The 18,405-nt window shown below is 40.2% G+C and overlaps 2 protein-coding genes across 2 annotated transcripts; both read left to right on the top strand.

Moving 5' to 3' along the window:
• Positions 1 to 363: 363 nt before the first annotated feature.
• Positions 364 to 9,637, top strand: LOC125886343 (perforin-1-like). The gene is made up of 11 exons (XM_049572463.1): positions 364 to 441; positions 2,645 to 2,736; positions 3,764 to 4,052; positions 4,150 to 4,229; positions 5,089 to 5,134; positions 5,456 to 5,598; positions 6,173 to 6,311; positions 6,396 to 6,476; positions 7,394 to 7,890; positions 7,983 to 8,076; positions 8,321 to 9,637. Exons 3-11 carry the CDS (start codon positions 3,783 to 3,785, stop codon positions 8,531 to 8,533), a joined length of 1,563 nt encoding a protein of 520 aa, XP_049428420.1. The 5' UTR covers positions 364 to 441; positions 2,645 to 2,736; positions 3,764 to 3,782; the 3' UTR covers positions 8,534 to 9,637.
• Positions 9,638 to 13,081: 3,444 nt separating this feature from the next.
• On the top strand, positions 13,082 to 16,987 carry LOC125886344 (perforin-1-like). Its single transcript, XM_049572464.1, has 9 exons — positions 13,082 to 13,654; positions 13,749 to 13,828; positions 14,018 to 14,063; positions 15,032 to 15,168; positions 15,269 to 15,407; positions 15,495 to 15,575; positions 15,654 to 16,129; positions 16,259 to 16,352; positions 16,512 to 16,987. The coding sequence occupies exons 1-9, from the start codon at positions 13,385 to 13,387 to the stop codon at positions 16,719 to 16,721; spliced, it is 1,533 nt and encodes a 510-aa protein (XP_049428421.1). The 5' UTR covers positions 13,082 to 13,384; the 3' UTR covers positions 16,722 to 16,987.
• Positions 16,988 to 18,405: the final 1,418 nt, after the last annotated feature.

Genomic DNA, 18,405 nt, shown 5'->3' with positions numbered 1-18,405 from the left:
AGTATAAGAAAAATAAAATATTTTTGACCATTAAAGCATTAATGGTAGAAATCCAAAATACAAGTGTAATGAGCATAATATGGGGCATTTAAAACCAGTGAATTCTGTTGGCAGCATTTTTCTTTTGACACGTTCTTCCAAGCGGGTTTATCTTCTGTTGTTGTTGTTTTCATATCCAAGGAATTTACTCCAAGGTCATTTCCTTAAACCTGGGCACGAGGGGCATTACCTGCTTAGTTTTTATTATCCTTATCTCTTCTGATCTGTTACTCCCTTTTTTCCTTTATTTCCTTATCACCCCCATTGAGATAATTCACAGGATAAAAAGCTCCATCCTCTGTTTACTCCTGATCAAAGAACAAAGGCTCTTTCCCTTGCTGGTTCTGATTGTGACGACTGGAAGAGGAGCAGAAACCTCAACTTTTTGGGCATTTGGAACAGGTAGAAAACTGTTTAAAATGTTTCAGTACAATATCCTCAACAGTTTTTAGTAGAGCAGACTGATTAAATAATTTTAAAGACTTAAAACCAAAGATGCACCACTGCATGATACAGTAGACAGAGAGCATAATTTGAGCTCCGATGCTGGAAATTTATTCAATGAAAACACAAAAAACTTCATTAGAATTCTTCTGAGGTTTATAGCTCCACATAGCAGGTTGGGATTGGGTGGATTTGCAAAGATTAGGAATTATTTTGTCCTTTTTTTCTTTATCAGTGCAGGTGCACCAGAGTGGAATCACAGTTTGTATGTCATTTGTGTAGTTTTCTTAAGTTGTGCCTCCCTCCTTCTAAGAGAGGATCATGCAGATGATAGGTGTGTTTATTGGGCGTGATTCTGTTTGCAGTTGGATTTACTAATGTCAAAGTCATACCAGAGGCAAGACAGCATCTGTGAATTATTCTGATGCTAAACAAATGAATCAAAGTCCACATTTCCTACAGTCATGAAATTCCTGGAGTTATGAAATTACAAAAACAGCTTTTCCAGGTCTCGAAATGGTTTGATATCAACAGAATGTTTTAGAAAAGTTTGTTCATAAAAATCTCAAAACATGTCTAACGTTATGCAAAATACATTCCCTGTATTACCTAGCAAAAATCTAGTGCTGCGCTGCATGACCATTGAAATATGACATGATACACATTAGTGTATGCAGCTAGTTGGTGGTGGAAATGTCAGTTGAACAAGTAAAGTTAGCAAGCACTAGGAGTTTGCTTACCTGCAAAAGCTGCAAAAGTGCAATAATAATAATAATAATAATGTGGAGACCTGTGTTTCCTTCATTAGATCCTTGGGTGATGACTTGGGGAACTTGACACTTTCAGTTGCAAAAATAAAAATAAGTTTAAAAATTTTTTTCAAAATAATGTAGTTTTGTTAAGTGGTTACATACATGTTCTTTGGGAGCCTTAGTTGCCTCATTTAAGTTCATTATTAAGTGCCAAGTGAATAGAAAATTAGTAAAACGCTCCTACAAATAATGTATAGTTTTTGAACAACATGGCCTAAGGCAGAGGCAGATCGAAGCTGTGCCGCATGTAGAGTCTGCACCAAAACGTCTGACATTAGCAACAAGGGTGAAGCTGCTCTGGTCAGCCATGCTAAAGGGAAAAAGTATCAAGACAACCAGAAGTCCGCTTCACAAACTGCCGGCGTCTGCACATATCTCATGCTTGGTGTAGCTAGACCAGATAGTGCTGCCAATTAAATCAGAAGGAAAGTGAGCCAACACTCAACCAAACCACTGCCGGGAAATGGGGTAAAATATTATGGAAAGTTTTTTAAAAATTCATCGGTAGTGTGTGGGAATCTTGAAAGTCAGTGACGTAGTGGTTGAGGGTATCAATAGAATGACAGTAATTGACAATAATCCTGCATTATGTCGGTCTTTAGGAATTAACATCTAAAAGTCATATTTCTTTAAGATGTATTCAAGTGATCACAATTGCACCACACCTTCCGGGTAAATTTGTTACAGTCCCAAAAAAAGGTGCTACAATTTTCTCCACTCCGATCAGTTTATCTTAACACACTGTATTTCACCCACAGCCAATACCAGAACAATTCTTACTCCCAACATGAGAAAACAACAACAATAATAAACGTTGTGTGCAGATATAGTTAGAAGGTGTGGCACTGCCAGGAACAGGCATATCACTACACATATCAAATTTTTTATCTGGGCCATATTTCTAGAAACTGCTCATAAAATTAACACAACACAGATGAAACAATGTAAAACATTAACAAGCAGTTACTTAGCGAGCCATTACTTCCTCAACCAGATAGTAACAGCATCCAATGAGGATGATAAACACACTCCTCACAATCACGTGTGCACACAACAAAAGCTTCAACTTTTAGGGTAAAGGTTGGCATTAGTTCATATTTTTCTCTCATTGTCTGCAAGATCCAACAAAACACTAAAATTAACAAGTGTTAGTCTGTCTTTTGATGCTCTCCATCTTCTCTACCCTGTCTGAGGCACTTAGCCTCAAGCTTACGGAATCCAACTGAACATGTCAATTGTTAAAAATGGGTCATGGACTGTGTTCAATCCTGTTTTTGTTTATTTTGTTTTACTATAACAAAGCCTGTCTTAAATGTATTTTTATCCCTCCTTTTTGCTGTTACCTGCAGACTTGACAGTCACTCTGCATGTTTGGCTGGCACACTCTCGTCAACTCCAAAAGATAAATATACTGCAGTACTTGAGAGACCCTGCTGAAGAGGTAATGTTAAAAAAAAAAAAAAAAAAAAAAAAACATGAAATGAAATGAATAATGCCCATTTACTTCAAGGGTATTTATTCATGCAGATAATTTATTTTTGACAGAATTATCTTAAAGGTCCAGTGTGGAGGATTTAGGTTAATATATTTCCAGAAATGGTTTATAATTTTCATTACTATATTCTCTATATCTTATAATCACCCAAAAATGAAAATTGGCATGTTTTTGTTACCTTAGAGTGAGCTGTTAATATCTACATCTGTCTTCTTGTTCTAGAGTAGCCCAGAATGGACAAACTAAACACTGGCTCGAGATAGGACCATCTCCATTTTTCACATCTGCCATTGTATTTGTCCTACATGCTTGGCACTTGGGAGAAGTTTCAGTTGGTTGCAATCTGCAACCTCACCACTAGATGCCACTAAATCCTGCACACTGGACCTTTAAGTTCTAATTTCTAGCTTCTGTTTAAGCTTTCAAAAACATCTCATTATCAAAATATAGATGTGTGTTTATTTAAATGTATTTGTGTCTATTTATATTTATAGAAATATTCATATTCATATTCATTCAATTGACAACTCCAAAGTCCATCCATCAGTCTGGGCGTCATCCTGCACAGTACACTGTCCTGGAGGCCCACATCAATGATGTTATGATTTATGTTGCTATGAAAAATAATCGTTATTGCCTTTCACGTACACCTCAGAGTGCTGCTACTCTTGTTCATTGTTTGGTTACATCTCCTATCAGCCACCTGTATCATTACTAGAACCCCCTCCATAGATTGTGTACCTAATATTTATAATTACCATTTTTGTCTAGTCATTTTATTAACTTTCATTGCATATTATGGAACTGTCTGATTTTTGATCTATAAACACATTGCTGCTTGTTTTTTTTGTTTGTTTTTTTTTTACTTCAGTATGAGTCTGAACATTGTTTTTTAGGAAAATCCTGCCTAGCATATCTTTAATGATACTGATTTCCTTTTTTATTCTTTTTTTCTCTCTCTGAAATACTTCAGTATCTCTCTGACTCCAGCCATGATCTCCTTTTCAACCCCACCCCTCCTCTACCTGAGCCTCCTGCTCTTTCTGTCACACCACTCCCCTGTTCTCGGTTGTCGGATTGGGAACCACAGCCAATGTCAGTCTGCTCCCTTCGTACCAGGCCACAACCTGGTGGGAGAGGGATTTGATGTGGTCACCCTGCAGCGTAAAGGAGCCTACATGGTGGACGTGAAGACTTTCCTCACCCCAGATGGCACCTGTACTCTCTGCTCCAACCCTCTTCAAGGTGACAGCCTCCAGAAGGTAATTCATAAATAAATATGAACTCTACAGCATCTTTACCTGTTGCACAAACTTTATTCATGAATGTTGATCATGGTCTTCTTAACTTTATTTTCAGCTGCCAGTCTCTGCAGTGGACTGGCGCTCATTCAGCCGATGCAATGCTGACCTCTACAGCAGTGTGCACACGTCCGTTAGGTATTGTATATCAGCCATGTTTACGTTTTATTGTCACTCCAGAGCAAGGGTGCTGTAGTTGCAGGAGATGTGGAACTGATTTTCCTTTCTTGTGCCATAGCTAAATTGAAATTGGCTCAGTAAATTGGTTGAAAGACTGAACTTTGTATAAAAAAAATTGAGGCTCTTTGGAGGCCTTCTCACCCCTTAACTGCACAAAATGGCTAAGTCCACCCCGCAATAGGATTCGTCTTTAAATGCAGCCAACACTGAAAGAGTGAGCACCAACGTACGCTGTCATGTCTTTACCTTCCAAAAAGGGGAAGCATGGGTTTCAAAAAAGAAAAGAAAGGAAACAAAGTGACTTTGAAAAAGAAACAAATTAAATTAGTGTGTGAGAGAGACATGGATCAAATGAGGAAGCATGGGGGGCCACAGGGCCTGCTTATGCATAGGGTCCAGAAATTTGTGCTACACCCCTGCTCCAAAACCTCAAGATTGGTCAATACGCACAAGTATTTAAGAGCAAGAGCACATAGTCTTGTGGCTCCTTAAATATAGCTCCCTATTTATTGTCCACAGATCACATCTCTCAGTTTCCTGTCTCAATCATAGCTTAACAGACTATATACCAGTGGTTCCCAACTGGTCCAGCCATGGGGTCCAGATTTCCTCTTAGTCATCAGTTCAAGGTCCACACAGTTTAATATATTCATAATGCTTTTGTTTTGGACATGTCATCAAGCTAGTTTGCTGTCTCTGTCAAGTAGCTGTCCGTCATTCAATCTCGCGACCCACCAGTTGGGAACCACTGCTCTATGCTGACCTTTGAAATGAAGGAGCTTTAATGGTGATTCTTTCCTGTAACTTGTGTCCACAGCTCACTGATAGAAACTTACACCTCCCAGGACAGTAAGGACTGGAAGGTAGGAGACTTATCACAGCCAGTGCTGATGATTATTATTGTTGTAATTGATAGATGTGTAGATGCTTTTTCTTGTTTGCATTTTACCATTGGAGCATCACCTTTTTCCCTGGAGAAACAAACACATCACAGTAAATAAAAACCCTAGATTGCAAGTTCTGTTTTGATTAAGCTAACAGAACAAGTACCAGTGTATCATTTAAAAGTGTTTGTGAATAAATGTTTTTTTATAAATAAATGGTTATATTTAATACACATTATCATGGTCATTATGGGTGAATGTCAATGAGGTTTTTTTATTTATTCATTTTCATTTCATTAGGTTGGCCTAAATTTCGATAAGTTTGTGTCTGCCAATCTGGAGGTGGGAGGAACGCTCTCCACTGCGTATAAGTTTGCTACAGAGAGGACCAGAGAGGACCGCTACTTCTTCAGCACTCACAGGGTCACCTGCAGCCACTATGGGTAGGGTGTGAAGACCCCTACAAAGATTTTTCTGTGAATTTTGTTAAAGGAATACTTTGCCTGCAAAATGTTTATTGATACATCATTTATGCACCACAAGTTACCTTGAATTCATGAAGGAAACATTTTCCTCATGTGCCTCCACAGTGAACAGAAAATCCAAAAGAGGCGAACATTCCTCATGAATTAAAGTAAACTCTTACACAACGCCTGCAGTATAGCCCAAGTCTGTGCTCAGTACATGAACACATGCATTTCACTAAAACATTACGATTTAAAACACATCAGTACAAACAGTCTCATGCACAGCCGAGTTGCATGCCTGGGAATGTTTGAATGCATTTGAACTCTGTTCAAGTGGAGCTCATACGCGTGCTTGTGATCAGGCACGCTACTCTTCTGCTAATCGTAGGCGGAGATTTTGGGAAATACTAAGCATACAACTGGTTTACCTCAGAGGCAAATGAGAAAAGTGTTTTCTTCAACAGTCAGTGAGTAATTGATATACAAATGGTCATTTTGCAGGTGAATTCTTCTTTTAAGATAATTTACTAATCTGTTGCCCTGTGTCCAGTTACCGTGTGTCAAGCAGACCGCCCCTCAGCTCCGAGTTCAGTAAAGATTTGGCAAGGCTGCCAGATCTCTACAACTCCTCCACCAGGGCTCTGTACAGTGAGCTCATACATACCTATGGCACACACTACATTCGGCAGGTAAAAACACACACACACACCCCTATTTCACAAAAAAAAAAAAAAAAGATATGTCTTTCTCTACAACACTGTACTTCATTTCAGGTTTACCTCGGGGGGCGACTCAGGCGAGTCACAGCTGCACGAACCTGTTTGTCCTCACTGAATGGACTCTCATCAAGTGAGGTACATGTAGCACACAGGCCTGTACAACACACACAGTAACCAGGTCTTTGCCACCACTGGGGTGTAAATGTGTTTGTGAGTGTGAGGCATTATGATGCTCTAGTTACTTTACTTCCATTTACAGTATTATATTTGGCAGTATGGCTCTGTTCTGGGGCCTCTCTGCCTTTACTCTGGCCTATGCAGAAAGCATCTTCCACACGCCTGTGTGGAAAGCCATAAGGTGGAGAGAGCAAACCTCCCTGCCCTTCCATGTGCCTACATGGAAAGCCTAAAGGCCCTGACACACCAAGCTGTCAACCAAAGTCAGGCCGTCGGTGAGCGTCTGTCACCCTAGTTTTTGCGGTGTGTCCCGCACTGTCAGCACTTCGGGTTTGGTGTCGGCGGCTTTTCGGCCGATTGAGCATGTTGAATCAGCGGCAGAGCTTGTCAGTGAGAGAGATCACTCTGATTGGCTGGTCAGGTTTTATTTCCTCGCCCCTGTAGCGAGTGAATCTGCCTGTAGTGAAACCAGGGCTAACCGGTGCTTCTAGCAGAGCGTTAGCTGCAGCTTGACCGGAGCAAAGCACAGCCAGTTAGCCTCCGCTAGCCCCTGAGCTAGCCCCAGCTCTCCGTTTGGATCCAACCGGAGCACCGACCCCTGGCTTGTTATTCAGGTTAAAGCGGGAAGATGCAAGAATAGGGCGCAAGAATAGGGCACTCTGAATGAGATTCACCACTTGGTTGCATAGATGTGATCTATCAGCTGACTCCCTTCCATCAATCAGTTGATTGGGCTGTTTGAGATCAGCTGATGTAGCTGGGATGTGAGCTGAGCTTGACATCATTTCCTGCCTGAACTAACGGTATGCACAATTAAACGCAGTCCATTAACAATTGACTATAAATAGCATCTTATTTCTCCCCCTGTCCTCCAGGTCCACTCCTGCTTATCACTGGGTCTCTCTGTAGGCCTCGGGAAGTTGAAATTATCTGGTAGCCGACAGTATTGCAACAAGGTCCTACACAACCAGGACGTCTCCACCTCGTACAGTTCTGGTCTCCACCAACACTACACAGAGGTGGCAGGAGGCACTGGTTGGTTGGGGGAGTTTTCACTCACTCACAATGACTCCCTGGGCTACGGGAATTGGCTGAGCACCCTGAAGGACCACCCAGATATTGTTTCATACTCCCTCAGGCCAATGTATGAGCTGGTGCCAAATGAGACACAGAAGGCAGGGATGAAGGCAGCCATAGAGCAGTACTTAGCAGACAATGCTGTGAGAAAGTCACCTAAAGAACCATATTGCGGGTGGCACAATCCTAACCTGGCTTCAAACTGCTGTCCTCGAAAGACCTGGAGAGGAACACTTGTGGTGACAATCGTCCGAGGCTGGGATCTGAGAGGAGATTGGATTGGCAACACTGAGAGGTGAGTAAAGTGAGGCCAGGGACTGAGAGGTGGTGTATCAAACGACAATATTAATCTACCTGTTGCTATTTGGTGTTTTCTCCTCTTCACAGCTATGCTAAGATGTGGTACGGATCCTTCTATCGCAGGATTCACATGATCCGCTCAAACTACCCCAGGTGGAATGCTCGTTATTATGTGGGCAAGGTACAGACTCACAGATCAGCTCAAAAGAACACACTTCACACACAGAGAATAAAACCTTAAAAACATTATTCAGTTAGAGAAAACTATGGTCGTAGACTGCAGTTACTGTTCTAACATCCGCGTGTAGCTTAAGTCATCAAAACGTCAATCAGTCATCAATGCTATTTCAATACCTTCATCCTGACTTGCCTGTATTAGTAAAAACTGTGATGTGTATATAAATCATTTTGTGTTTTTAATGAAGGTGGACACACACTTGGGTTTGAGGGTCCAAGTCTGGGACCAGGACGTGTGGTATGATGACCTTCTGGGATCATGTATGAAGTACCTCAGGCAGGGGACACACAGATTCACCTGCTGGGCAAAGAACGGCGGCTTTGAGGTCCGGTACACTCTGTACTGTGAGAGTCACCTAACTGGAGACAGGTGTAACCGTTACAGACCCTCTCCACAGTGAGAAATGTATTCTGACTGTGCTGCTCACTTTTCTTTCTTCTGGATATGTTGATTACTTTCATTCAAGTGTCATTCAACACAATTCAGGGTTTATTTTGGAAACATTTGCTATCATTGTTGTGTTTAGCAGTGGGGTTAAATCAGAGGTAAATTTGAATTATGAAACTGAAGTAACTGACTTACTTAAAAAAACAGTAGGCTGCTGTTTTGCGCATATATACATATTTACACATATTTTGGTGCTACTGTTCACAAATGTCACACTTTTGTGTTCAAGTTTACTGAAATCACATTTAGTCATCCCATTTTATAGCTAACGTTTTTATGTTAAAATGTTTTGTAGGGGTGTCAGTGGCTTAGTGTAGAGCAGGCGCCCCATGTACAAGGCTGTTGCCGCTGTTTTCGGGTTCGACTCCAGCCTGTGGCCCTTTGCTGCATGTCACTCCCTCTCTCTCTCTCCCCCTTTCACACTTGTCTGTCCTATCCATTAAAGGCGAAAATGCCCCCAAAAATATCTTAAAAACAAAAATATTTTGTAAATTTGTCATTAATAGTTTGCTGTTAGCCTTTTCAAAGGGGAACACAGGGAAAGTAATGTACAAAGCAGATATGTACACTATGCTGGACTGTAACCCACACGAGAAAGGCAATTTAATTGCAGTAGGACTGATGTAATAAGATAAATGACTGAGGGGCTCATACATTTAAAGCTTCAATCATTTATTTTTAGATCACGTTATGGTTAAATTCCCATACTGACTTATATGTACTTTGAAATGAAAAATCTTCATTTCAGCTGATTTTAATTGAAGATATAGACCAGTGAGCATAAACATTTTGATGTATGCATTAATAATAGCTGCTGCTGTGGTGGGGCTGTTGACATTTCGGTTTTTATGTAAATTGCAAATAGAGACTGTCAAAACATGTGCTTCATATCCTTAAAATAACGCATGATTTAGAATTGTGTTTTTATACAGACGTAGGTAAACATGTAATGTCTTTAGCACTTATGATAACGTAAAATGCAAATTCTGTTTGTGCAAAATGCTCAAATGGCTTGACTTGACTGAACATAATAACCCAATAAATGACTAAGTAATAACTGTGTGTGTGTGTTTGTGTGAGAGAGAGGCAAACAGAGGGTGAGACACACATTAGTATCACTTTCAACAAGCTGTGTGACATTATAAGTCCCACCTAACACTACAATATGCACAAGCATCCTCAGGTAAAACTCACCTGATCCCTGTTCCCTGTGCTATATCTTGTTTTAATATTTTGTTTTAGATGGATCCAGATTTACAATTGAGGATGTGAGAACAGCCATTAGGAGGAAAACACATTTTCATGACAGCTTATTAGATTGATATTTTCAGCGTTTATAATTAAAGCAACTTTGTGAGAAGTGAGGTGCAGAGCTGTGTGATTCCTCTGATTTCATTCATTTGATTTAGTGTTCATAAAATATTCATTACTGCAGGTTTAATGATTATCTCCACAGCTTTAAAAGGACCACTGTGTATGGTTTAGGGGGGTTTATGAAATCTAATATTCATAACTGTTTTCATTAGTGTATAATCAATCTAGGAACCCATCGGCTATCATCTAACGTCATAAAGCCTCTGGGAGCGGGGCCAATATTTCAGGTTGATCCAATGTAACCAGCAGATATCCAGGCCAAGACTTCCTCTGCATGCCGGTCATTTCCGGTAATCTCCATAAAATGATATCAACATACGAATGCAGATTTAAAAGAAAAAAAACATAAGATATAAAGCTAAATTATCATCAGACAATATCCAATGTGTTCTGTGGTTGTATTTTGGCCAATGCGTTATGCCTCTCTACATGAACTGTTTACCTGCCATTCAAATGTAATTGGTCAATAGTACTTAGACTACAAACAGAAATCAAGGGCCTTATTCACAAAGCTGAGAAAATTCCTTAAATTATGACTTTGTTTTTGTTTTGTTTTGTTTTTTTCAGAATTTCCCATGCAAGTTATGACTAGGTCCTGGTAAAGAGAAAGGTTGTTCACAAAGCAGGACTTTAAAGAGGCCTAAGAGTTTCTTAAGTGCAGAGAAAATGGTGGAAACACAAAGGTAGGAGAAATATTCCACTGGGTGTCCACATCTTGCAGGCGGACAAAAAGACAATCACGTTGCTGAAAATGACACTTGCACTGGTGTCTGATTCAGACGCACATATAAATCATATGTGAAATTGATTTCGCGTATTTAGATCATATACCAACCTGTTTGTCTGCTCTGTCGTTTCTGGGAAACAAAAACAAGTGAAATGCTTGTAAGTCATATCAAAGACAGCTGTGATTAAACCCCCTTTTGTCAGACATGTAGCTGGTATGCACCACTGGAATGTTCGGATGGTGTGCAATCATACATGGTGCTCTGCTGCTCTCAGCACATGATTTTTAAGAACCCCTGGAGCAACGCACACATACTGCAATTGTGTTTGAGTTCCCAGCAGCAGCAGGTGCAGGTCACACACACACACACACACACACACACACACACACACACACACACACACACACACACTGTTACAGTGTGTTACACACTATTTCCTTCCTTTAAATGCAATAAGAGATGCATATGCACACAGCCTATTAGAGGAGCTTCAGTTTTTGGCACCTCTGCGTTCTTTTTATCCTCAGAGGTTTCTCCTTGATTGAGACATCAAAATTTGTAAACATAAGACTTCAGTCCAATTCATTACCTTAATTCCAAAGATTCAAAATAAATCTAATCTGTTTGGGACGTTGTTTTTACGGAATCGTAGCTTTGGCCCTCTGGTTCCCCTGAGTTAACACTGTTCACTCTGTCAGCACCACAGACTGCATAATAAAACTTGACAACATGACCACTCCCTAAAAGTAAAGCCAAACATCTTGATCGCACCCTGCTGGCTGGCTGCAGTGTAGGTCATAAACCAAAAGAATTCATATGCTAATATTGACAAAAGTGATGACATTTCATATCCAAAAGGTCAAAGGGTCAACTTCACTGTGACATCAGAATGCCTGGCCATTATTCAACACCATATCTCAGGAACAGGAGGGGAGACATTTGTTCAGGTACTGAATTGGTGACACTAATCTTGGGCATCATTTTTAGACTGTGTGGACTGTATCTGTGCTGTTAGGTTGAAGATGTGTGCGAAGCATTCATGATTAAGAAGTAAAACAGTGCGGTTGATATAAAGCTAAATCATTCTCAGACGATAGATGATGGGTTCTGAGATTGCATTTCAGCAAATGTATTTTGCCTTACAGGCCCTCACAGACTGTTTACCTGCTGCTCACATGTAATTGGTCAATACTATTACAAACCAAGACACTTCAGATACCAAAGCCTTGTCCCATCACCTACAAATTCTGCAAACATATGCTACTGCTAGCATGGCTGACCACCCCCCAAACTTTGGATCATTTACAATAGAGAAGTCAGTGTGGTGCAAACTCCCTCATGGGTTGTAGATACCTAAATTATGAGTGCAGAGCAGAGTTTGACAAGAAGACAGCTCTGTTTTCCTCAGTGCTGGACCAGATATGTCTTAGAGAGAAAATGATAATGTATATTTCGGATCATTTTGAGTTTGAAAATTGCAAATTAAATCTTCAAAATAGTCTTCTGGCTCAGTGTCAACATACACTCAGTCACCCCAACAAACACCCACTCATTGTTCTTTCGTGATGGGATTTCTCGTAAGTCATGCTACTCACTGCAAAGGAAAACCCAGAATGACACTTGAAGAAGAACAACATGTTTGTGTGTGTGTGTGTGTGTGTGTGTGTGTGTGTGTGTGTGTGTGCACGAATGCATTAATAGGTCACATACTGTGATTGTCAATCATCATGTGCGATGACAGTTCAATGGATTAACTCTAGTTTGAAAAAACATACTTTCTCTTTTCACCCGAATGCTTTCTGATCCTGTTTAAAACCTTCTGTATTAAACGTTTATGCCAAAAAGAAATTTTTTTTTTAACATAAATCTAGAACATAACTTTTCATAACTTTAGAGTCTAATTCCAATTTCACTGCATGTCAAGATTTTATGCCATACAACCTGTAATTCATAACATTTGCCAGGATTAATCGGGGATGGAGGCTGAATAGTACAATTTCAAGTTTCTGATAATAATGAAAAATGTTGCCACTCAAGCTTGTCAATCCAAAGTCAACCGTTTACGGGAAGATATGATCTTTGCAGCCCCATTTCCCCAAAAGGTGCAATGTGGTTTGTCCTGTTTAAGTTTTATTTTTATTCTTGGCACATGCAGTGTCTCTGAGAATAATAACCCCTCCTCACACAACACACTGTATAAAAGTGCTGTTAACCTGCAGAATCGACAGTGTCACCACATCCTTGGCTGACACACCCTCCTCATCTCCAGCTCACTTGAAAGAGCCACACCACGAGAAATTTGTGAGAAACTCTGCTGAGGCCTGAACAGGTAATCTTGCTTTTCATAAATAATCAACGTTTCAACAAAATTACAAAAATAAGTTTGGTTTGGGTGGAAGTTTATTTTATTTGCAAAGATTTTGAGATATTTTTATTTTATTATTAGATTAAATCAAATTGTGTTAAGTGACCGTTTGAGGACTTTTGATATATTTCTAGAAAACTAGTGGGTTTTTGTCGTTTTTGAGAAGTAATGACAGCTTAAATTGACATTTTCATCCCCATAGAGTGTCATGGAAGAAACAGAAATCCATAAATTTGCAGTTCTTAAATTCATTACAGTTTAAATTCTACTGACTGATTTCCTTTTCTACTCTCTTTGTCTCTCTCTGAAATACTTCAGTATCTCTCTGACTCCAGCCATGCTTTCCTTTTCAACTCCACCCCTCCTCTACCTGAGTCTCCTGCTCTTTCTGTCACACCACTCCCCTGTTCTCGGCTGTCAGACTGGGACCAGCAGCCAGTGTCAGGCTGCTCCCTTCGTACCAGGCTACAACCTGGTAGGGGAGGGATTTGATGTGGTCACCCTGCAGCGTAAAGGAGCCTATGTGGTTGACGTGAAGACTTTCCTCGCCCCAGATGGCACCTGTACTCTCTGTGCCAACCCTCTTCAAGGCGACAGCCTGCAGAAAGTAATTTAAATCAGCAAGGCAGAAAGACACAGTAACACGCACTCTGACACACACATTGTTAACATGTTAAACATGTTCTCACCTTTACTTTCAGCTGCCAATGTCTGCAGTGGACTGGCGTGCATTCAGCAGATGCAGTACTCATGTCTACAGCAGTTACCACACCTCCGTCAGGTATCCTGTGATATAGAAATCATTACCACTCAGAGATTTGTAACCTTTTTTACATTTTAACACATTGCTCCAGTTCAGTCAATACTTCTCAGTATCCGCCACCTTTAGTAATTATTACTGATGTCTTTTTATTTTCTGAAGGAAAAAAAAATCTAAACAAAATTAATGTTGAGTATTTTGTGTCCACAGCTCACTGGTCAAAACAGTCACCTATCAGGACAGTTACGACTGGAAGGTAGGAACGTTTCACAGCTATTGTTAGAGGATATGTACTTATTATATTACTTTTATTGTAATGCACTGTATGCACTTAGCCTGTGTTGAGGCAGTATATTCATATGGAATTATTTGTTCCATAAACAGAGTGTCATTTCACACATTTCAAACGTTATTTGAAAATTACCAGCTTTTGCTATCACACTGAGGATTTAGAGTCCCACAGGCTCAAATGAACAGGTTGAGGAACTCATCTGTTCCTTAGTCTGTCAACCTATGAAAGTAGCCTAGGTAGCCTCAGTGTACATGGGTGGTCAAACACTAAATGTAATAGGGATGATTAACATGTTGCACTGTGTCCACTTTTGTATAATGTCGGATGTGACATGCAGCATTTGTGTTATGGTTTTGTTGTTTGGTTAAATGTTGTTTTGTATTTTTGCATTTCTGAGAATTTGTGTGAAACAGTTGACATCCTGGGACTCAAGACAAATTTAAGATTTTTTCACATCACAGCTACTGAGAAATCTTTTTTCTCACTATAGTAAAATATAGAGCTATCTAGAAATGTAGATATTTTTTAGTTTTATTTGCATTTTCAGAGATCAATCAACAATTTCAATTGTCAGTTTCAATTCTTTCATTGCTTTGAGCACTAAAAGCAACATTTTATAGACCTCTCAATGGTCACAAGGTGGATGGCAGCTGGTACCTCAACTGGCAGAGGTGTGCAGCACATGTAGACTGAGCAGCAGTCTGTTTTCCAGTTTGACCTGTGGCCCTTTGATGCATGTCCTTCCCTTTCTGCCCTTTCTATCTGTCCAGTCAAATAAAGCCTGAAAAGCCTTCATTAGATAAAATTAAAGCTATCAGCATGGCTACATGTTATAGTGAGCTGGAAAGTAAGCTATTTGTACTGACCCTTTAATGAACTGCACTGTGTTTTATGTTGGCACATCAAGTAGCTAATGCCTCCCTTTTTAACAGTTGGGACTGGATTTCAAGAAGTTTGTCAACCTGGAGGTGGGGGGAACACGTTCTGCTGTGTATGACTTTGCTACAGCCAGGAGCCAAGAGGACCGCTTCACCTTCAGCACACATCGTGCCACCTGTAGACATTATAGGTAAGGTGTGAAGATCCGCAGCCACATCCCCAGAGAATGTCAGATTTGTCATGTAATTTAGAAGCAAAGTTAACTTACCATTTTGTTTTTTTGTGTTCAGTTACCGTGTGTCGAACACACCGCCCCTCAGTAAAGAGTTCCTCAAGGATTTGAAGGGACTGCCCAGTTACTACAACCCCTTCACCAAGGGCCTGTACAGACAATTCATAGATACCTATGGCACACATTTTATCCGCCAGGTCAAAACAAACACACTACTTTTATTTTCTTACTTCACAGGAAGAAATATTTTTGTGTCAACAACATTTTATCGTATGTCATTTCAGGTTTATCTTGGGGGGCGATTCAGGCGAGTCACAGCTGCACGTACCTGTTTGTCCTCACTGAATGGACTCTCCTCAGACCAGGTAGCACACATGTCAAGGGAAGGCAGTAAATACATTTTGTATCACAAAAAACATCTAATATCCTCTCCTTTCATCTAGGTGCACAAGTGCTTATCACTGGGTGTCAAAGTAGGCCTGGGGAAATACAAACTGAATGCAAATTATAACTCTTGCAACAAAGTCCTACGGAACCAGGACGTGTCCACATCTTACAGCTCTGGTCTCCACCAACACTACACTGAGGTGGTAGGAGGAAGGGGTTGGGTGGGTGACTTTTCTCTCACCCATAACGACTCCCTGGGCTACCAAAAGTGGCTGAAAAGCCTCAAGGATCACCCTGACGTTGTTCGGTATTCTCTAAGACCACTTTACCAGCTGGTGACATACGGGTCAAAAAGGACAGGACTGAAGGCTGCCACAGAACAGTACTTAAGAGAAAACGCCATCAAGAAGTCGGTCAAACAGACGCAGTGTGGCAGCAACTGCTGTCCTAAACAGGCCTGGAGAGGAACACTGGTGGTGACTGTTGTCAAAGCCTGGGGTCTGAAAGGAGATCGATTTGGCAAGACTGACGCGTACGTAGAGAAGGAGGGAGAGGGTTGAGGTCTTGGCACAGTGGGCACTATGAACATGATTTATCAAAGACAAATGTGAATTAATTAGCCTAATTTATTTTATTTTTGCCTGCTTTATCCAATTAACAGGTATGCTCAGCTGTGGTTCAGTTCCAGCTACCGCAGGACTCATGTGGTCAAGTCAAACAGCCCTTACTGGAATGTTCAGTATAATCTGGGCAAGGTCAGTAAATCTTCTCAGGCTTCATTAGGACCACTACAAGCATTTTGCAGGAGTGCATATACATAGTGTTCAGAATCAGATTAATTGCTTAGTAGATCAAATTTGACACTTAAAGGATATATTTATATATTACTTTTTTCCTCTTTAATCTTTATAAAGGTGGACACACACTTGGGTCTGAAGGTCGAGGCCTGGGACAGGGACGTGAGCAGGGATGATCGTCTTGGATCATGTGTGAAGTACCTGAGGCAGGGGACTCACACACATGTGTGCCCCACTAAAAAAGGTGCCTTCCAATTCAAGTACACTCTGACCTGCGACCATCACCTCACTGGAGACAAGTGCAACCAGTACAAACCATCTCCATAGTGAGAGAGACATTTAGGGTGTGCTGCTCACTTTTCTTTCATCAGGATATGTTGATTACTTTCATTGAACACAATTCAAGGGTTTTTTGGAGACATTCGCTATCAGCATTGTGTTTGGCAGTGGGGTTAAATAGAGGTAAATTTGCATTATGAAACTGAAGTTTTTGACACAAAAAAAGACCTGATTGTGACCAAAATAGGCAGTTTTGTGCCTGTTTTTACCAACATTAATTATGAAATAATTGAGATTTAGTTGTTGATTAAATCATAGGTATAATCGTAGGTTTCAGTTTGGAATTTTGGTGGTGGGATTATCCTTTGGTTTTTATTTTAGTCACAGATTATGTCTTTACGGTTACACTTGAAATCTTTGTAATGTCTACTATAAGAGCAGCATTTTTGTGTTCTTTCTCATGCAAATAAAGCCTGTGAAAACATCAGCTGTGTCTTTAAGTACTTTAAGTGTCTTCAGGGTTAAAGAAAAGACTGATTTAGAATTGCAACATGCAAATCATCTAAAATGTTACAATCTTTTACGTTATATCCATTTGTAACAGTCTTTAATGAACCACTTTGCAAAACAGAATCAGAATTTCCTTTATTGTCATCATACTTCCACTTCCGCAGTACAGTGCATGATCAAGTAAAAAAATAGATAAAATCTGTACAAAATTAAATAGTATAAAAGAATAGCATAGTAATAAAGGAGTTAAATAAAAAGAATACACAATAATATACAATGATACACATCCAAAAGTTCTAGTCCGGTAGTGCAAGGTAAAGTAAACAGATACTGCACGGTGTCATTGATGTAAACAGTTGTTACCAGTGTAAACAGTTCACAATTTAACAGGTGATAAAAGCAGCAGTGATTAGAGTTAGGAGTTTAGGGTTCTAATGGCCCAAGGATAAAAACTGTTTTTAAGTCTTAAGCCACACCAAAGCAGAAAGCAGGAGAGTCTCTGACGTCTGCTGGATGCACACACACACCAAACAGTTTAATTATGTGCAGCGGAGGGCGCAGGCAAGAGGCGTCATCAGTCGAGCAGAGGATTCAAGGAGCCCGCGATGAATATGATATGAATATGAGAGTCTGTGAGGAAGGGGTACATATGAGTGTGTGAAATCAGGAGCAGGTGAACTGAGTTGCCTAGATGAGGTGGGCATGGTGGAACAGTAGAGGCAGGAAATGTGTTTACAAGTGATTAACTGGCAGGTGGGAGTTGAAACGAGGCAGAGTGAGTGGAAATGTACCAAATGAGCGGAGTGACTGGCGTGAATGACAGGCCAGGAATACACACTGTGACAGAAAGTATCAAAACACTCACTCCACAGAGAATTGCACACAGTCCTTATTCAGAAACTGTGCCTTAAAGTCAAAAAGTATTTTTGACCATTAAAGAATTAATGGTAGAAATCCAAAATACAAGTGTAATGAGCATAATATGGGGCATTTAAAACCAGTGAATTCTGTTGGCAGCATTTTTCTTTTGACAAATTCAAGCGGGTTTATCTTCTGTTGTTGTTTTTATATCCCAGAAATTTATTCCAAGGTCATTTCCTTAAACCTGGGCACGAGGGGCATTACCTGCTTAGTTTTTATTATCCTTATCTCTTCTGATTTGTTACTTCCTTTTTTTCCTTTATTTCCTCATCACCCCCATTGAGATAATTCATAGGATAAA

Source organism: Epinephelus fuscoguttatus, linkage group LG3 (genome assembly GCF_011397635.1).
Source record: "Epinephelus fuscoguttatus linkage group LG3, E.fuscoguttatus.final_Chr_v1".
Taxonomy (NCBI): Eukaryota; Metazoa; Chordata; class Actinopteri; order Perciformes; family Serranidae; genus Epinephelus; species Epinephelus fuscoguttatus.
This window is presented reverse-complemented; position numbering and strand designations above follow the sequence as displayed.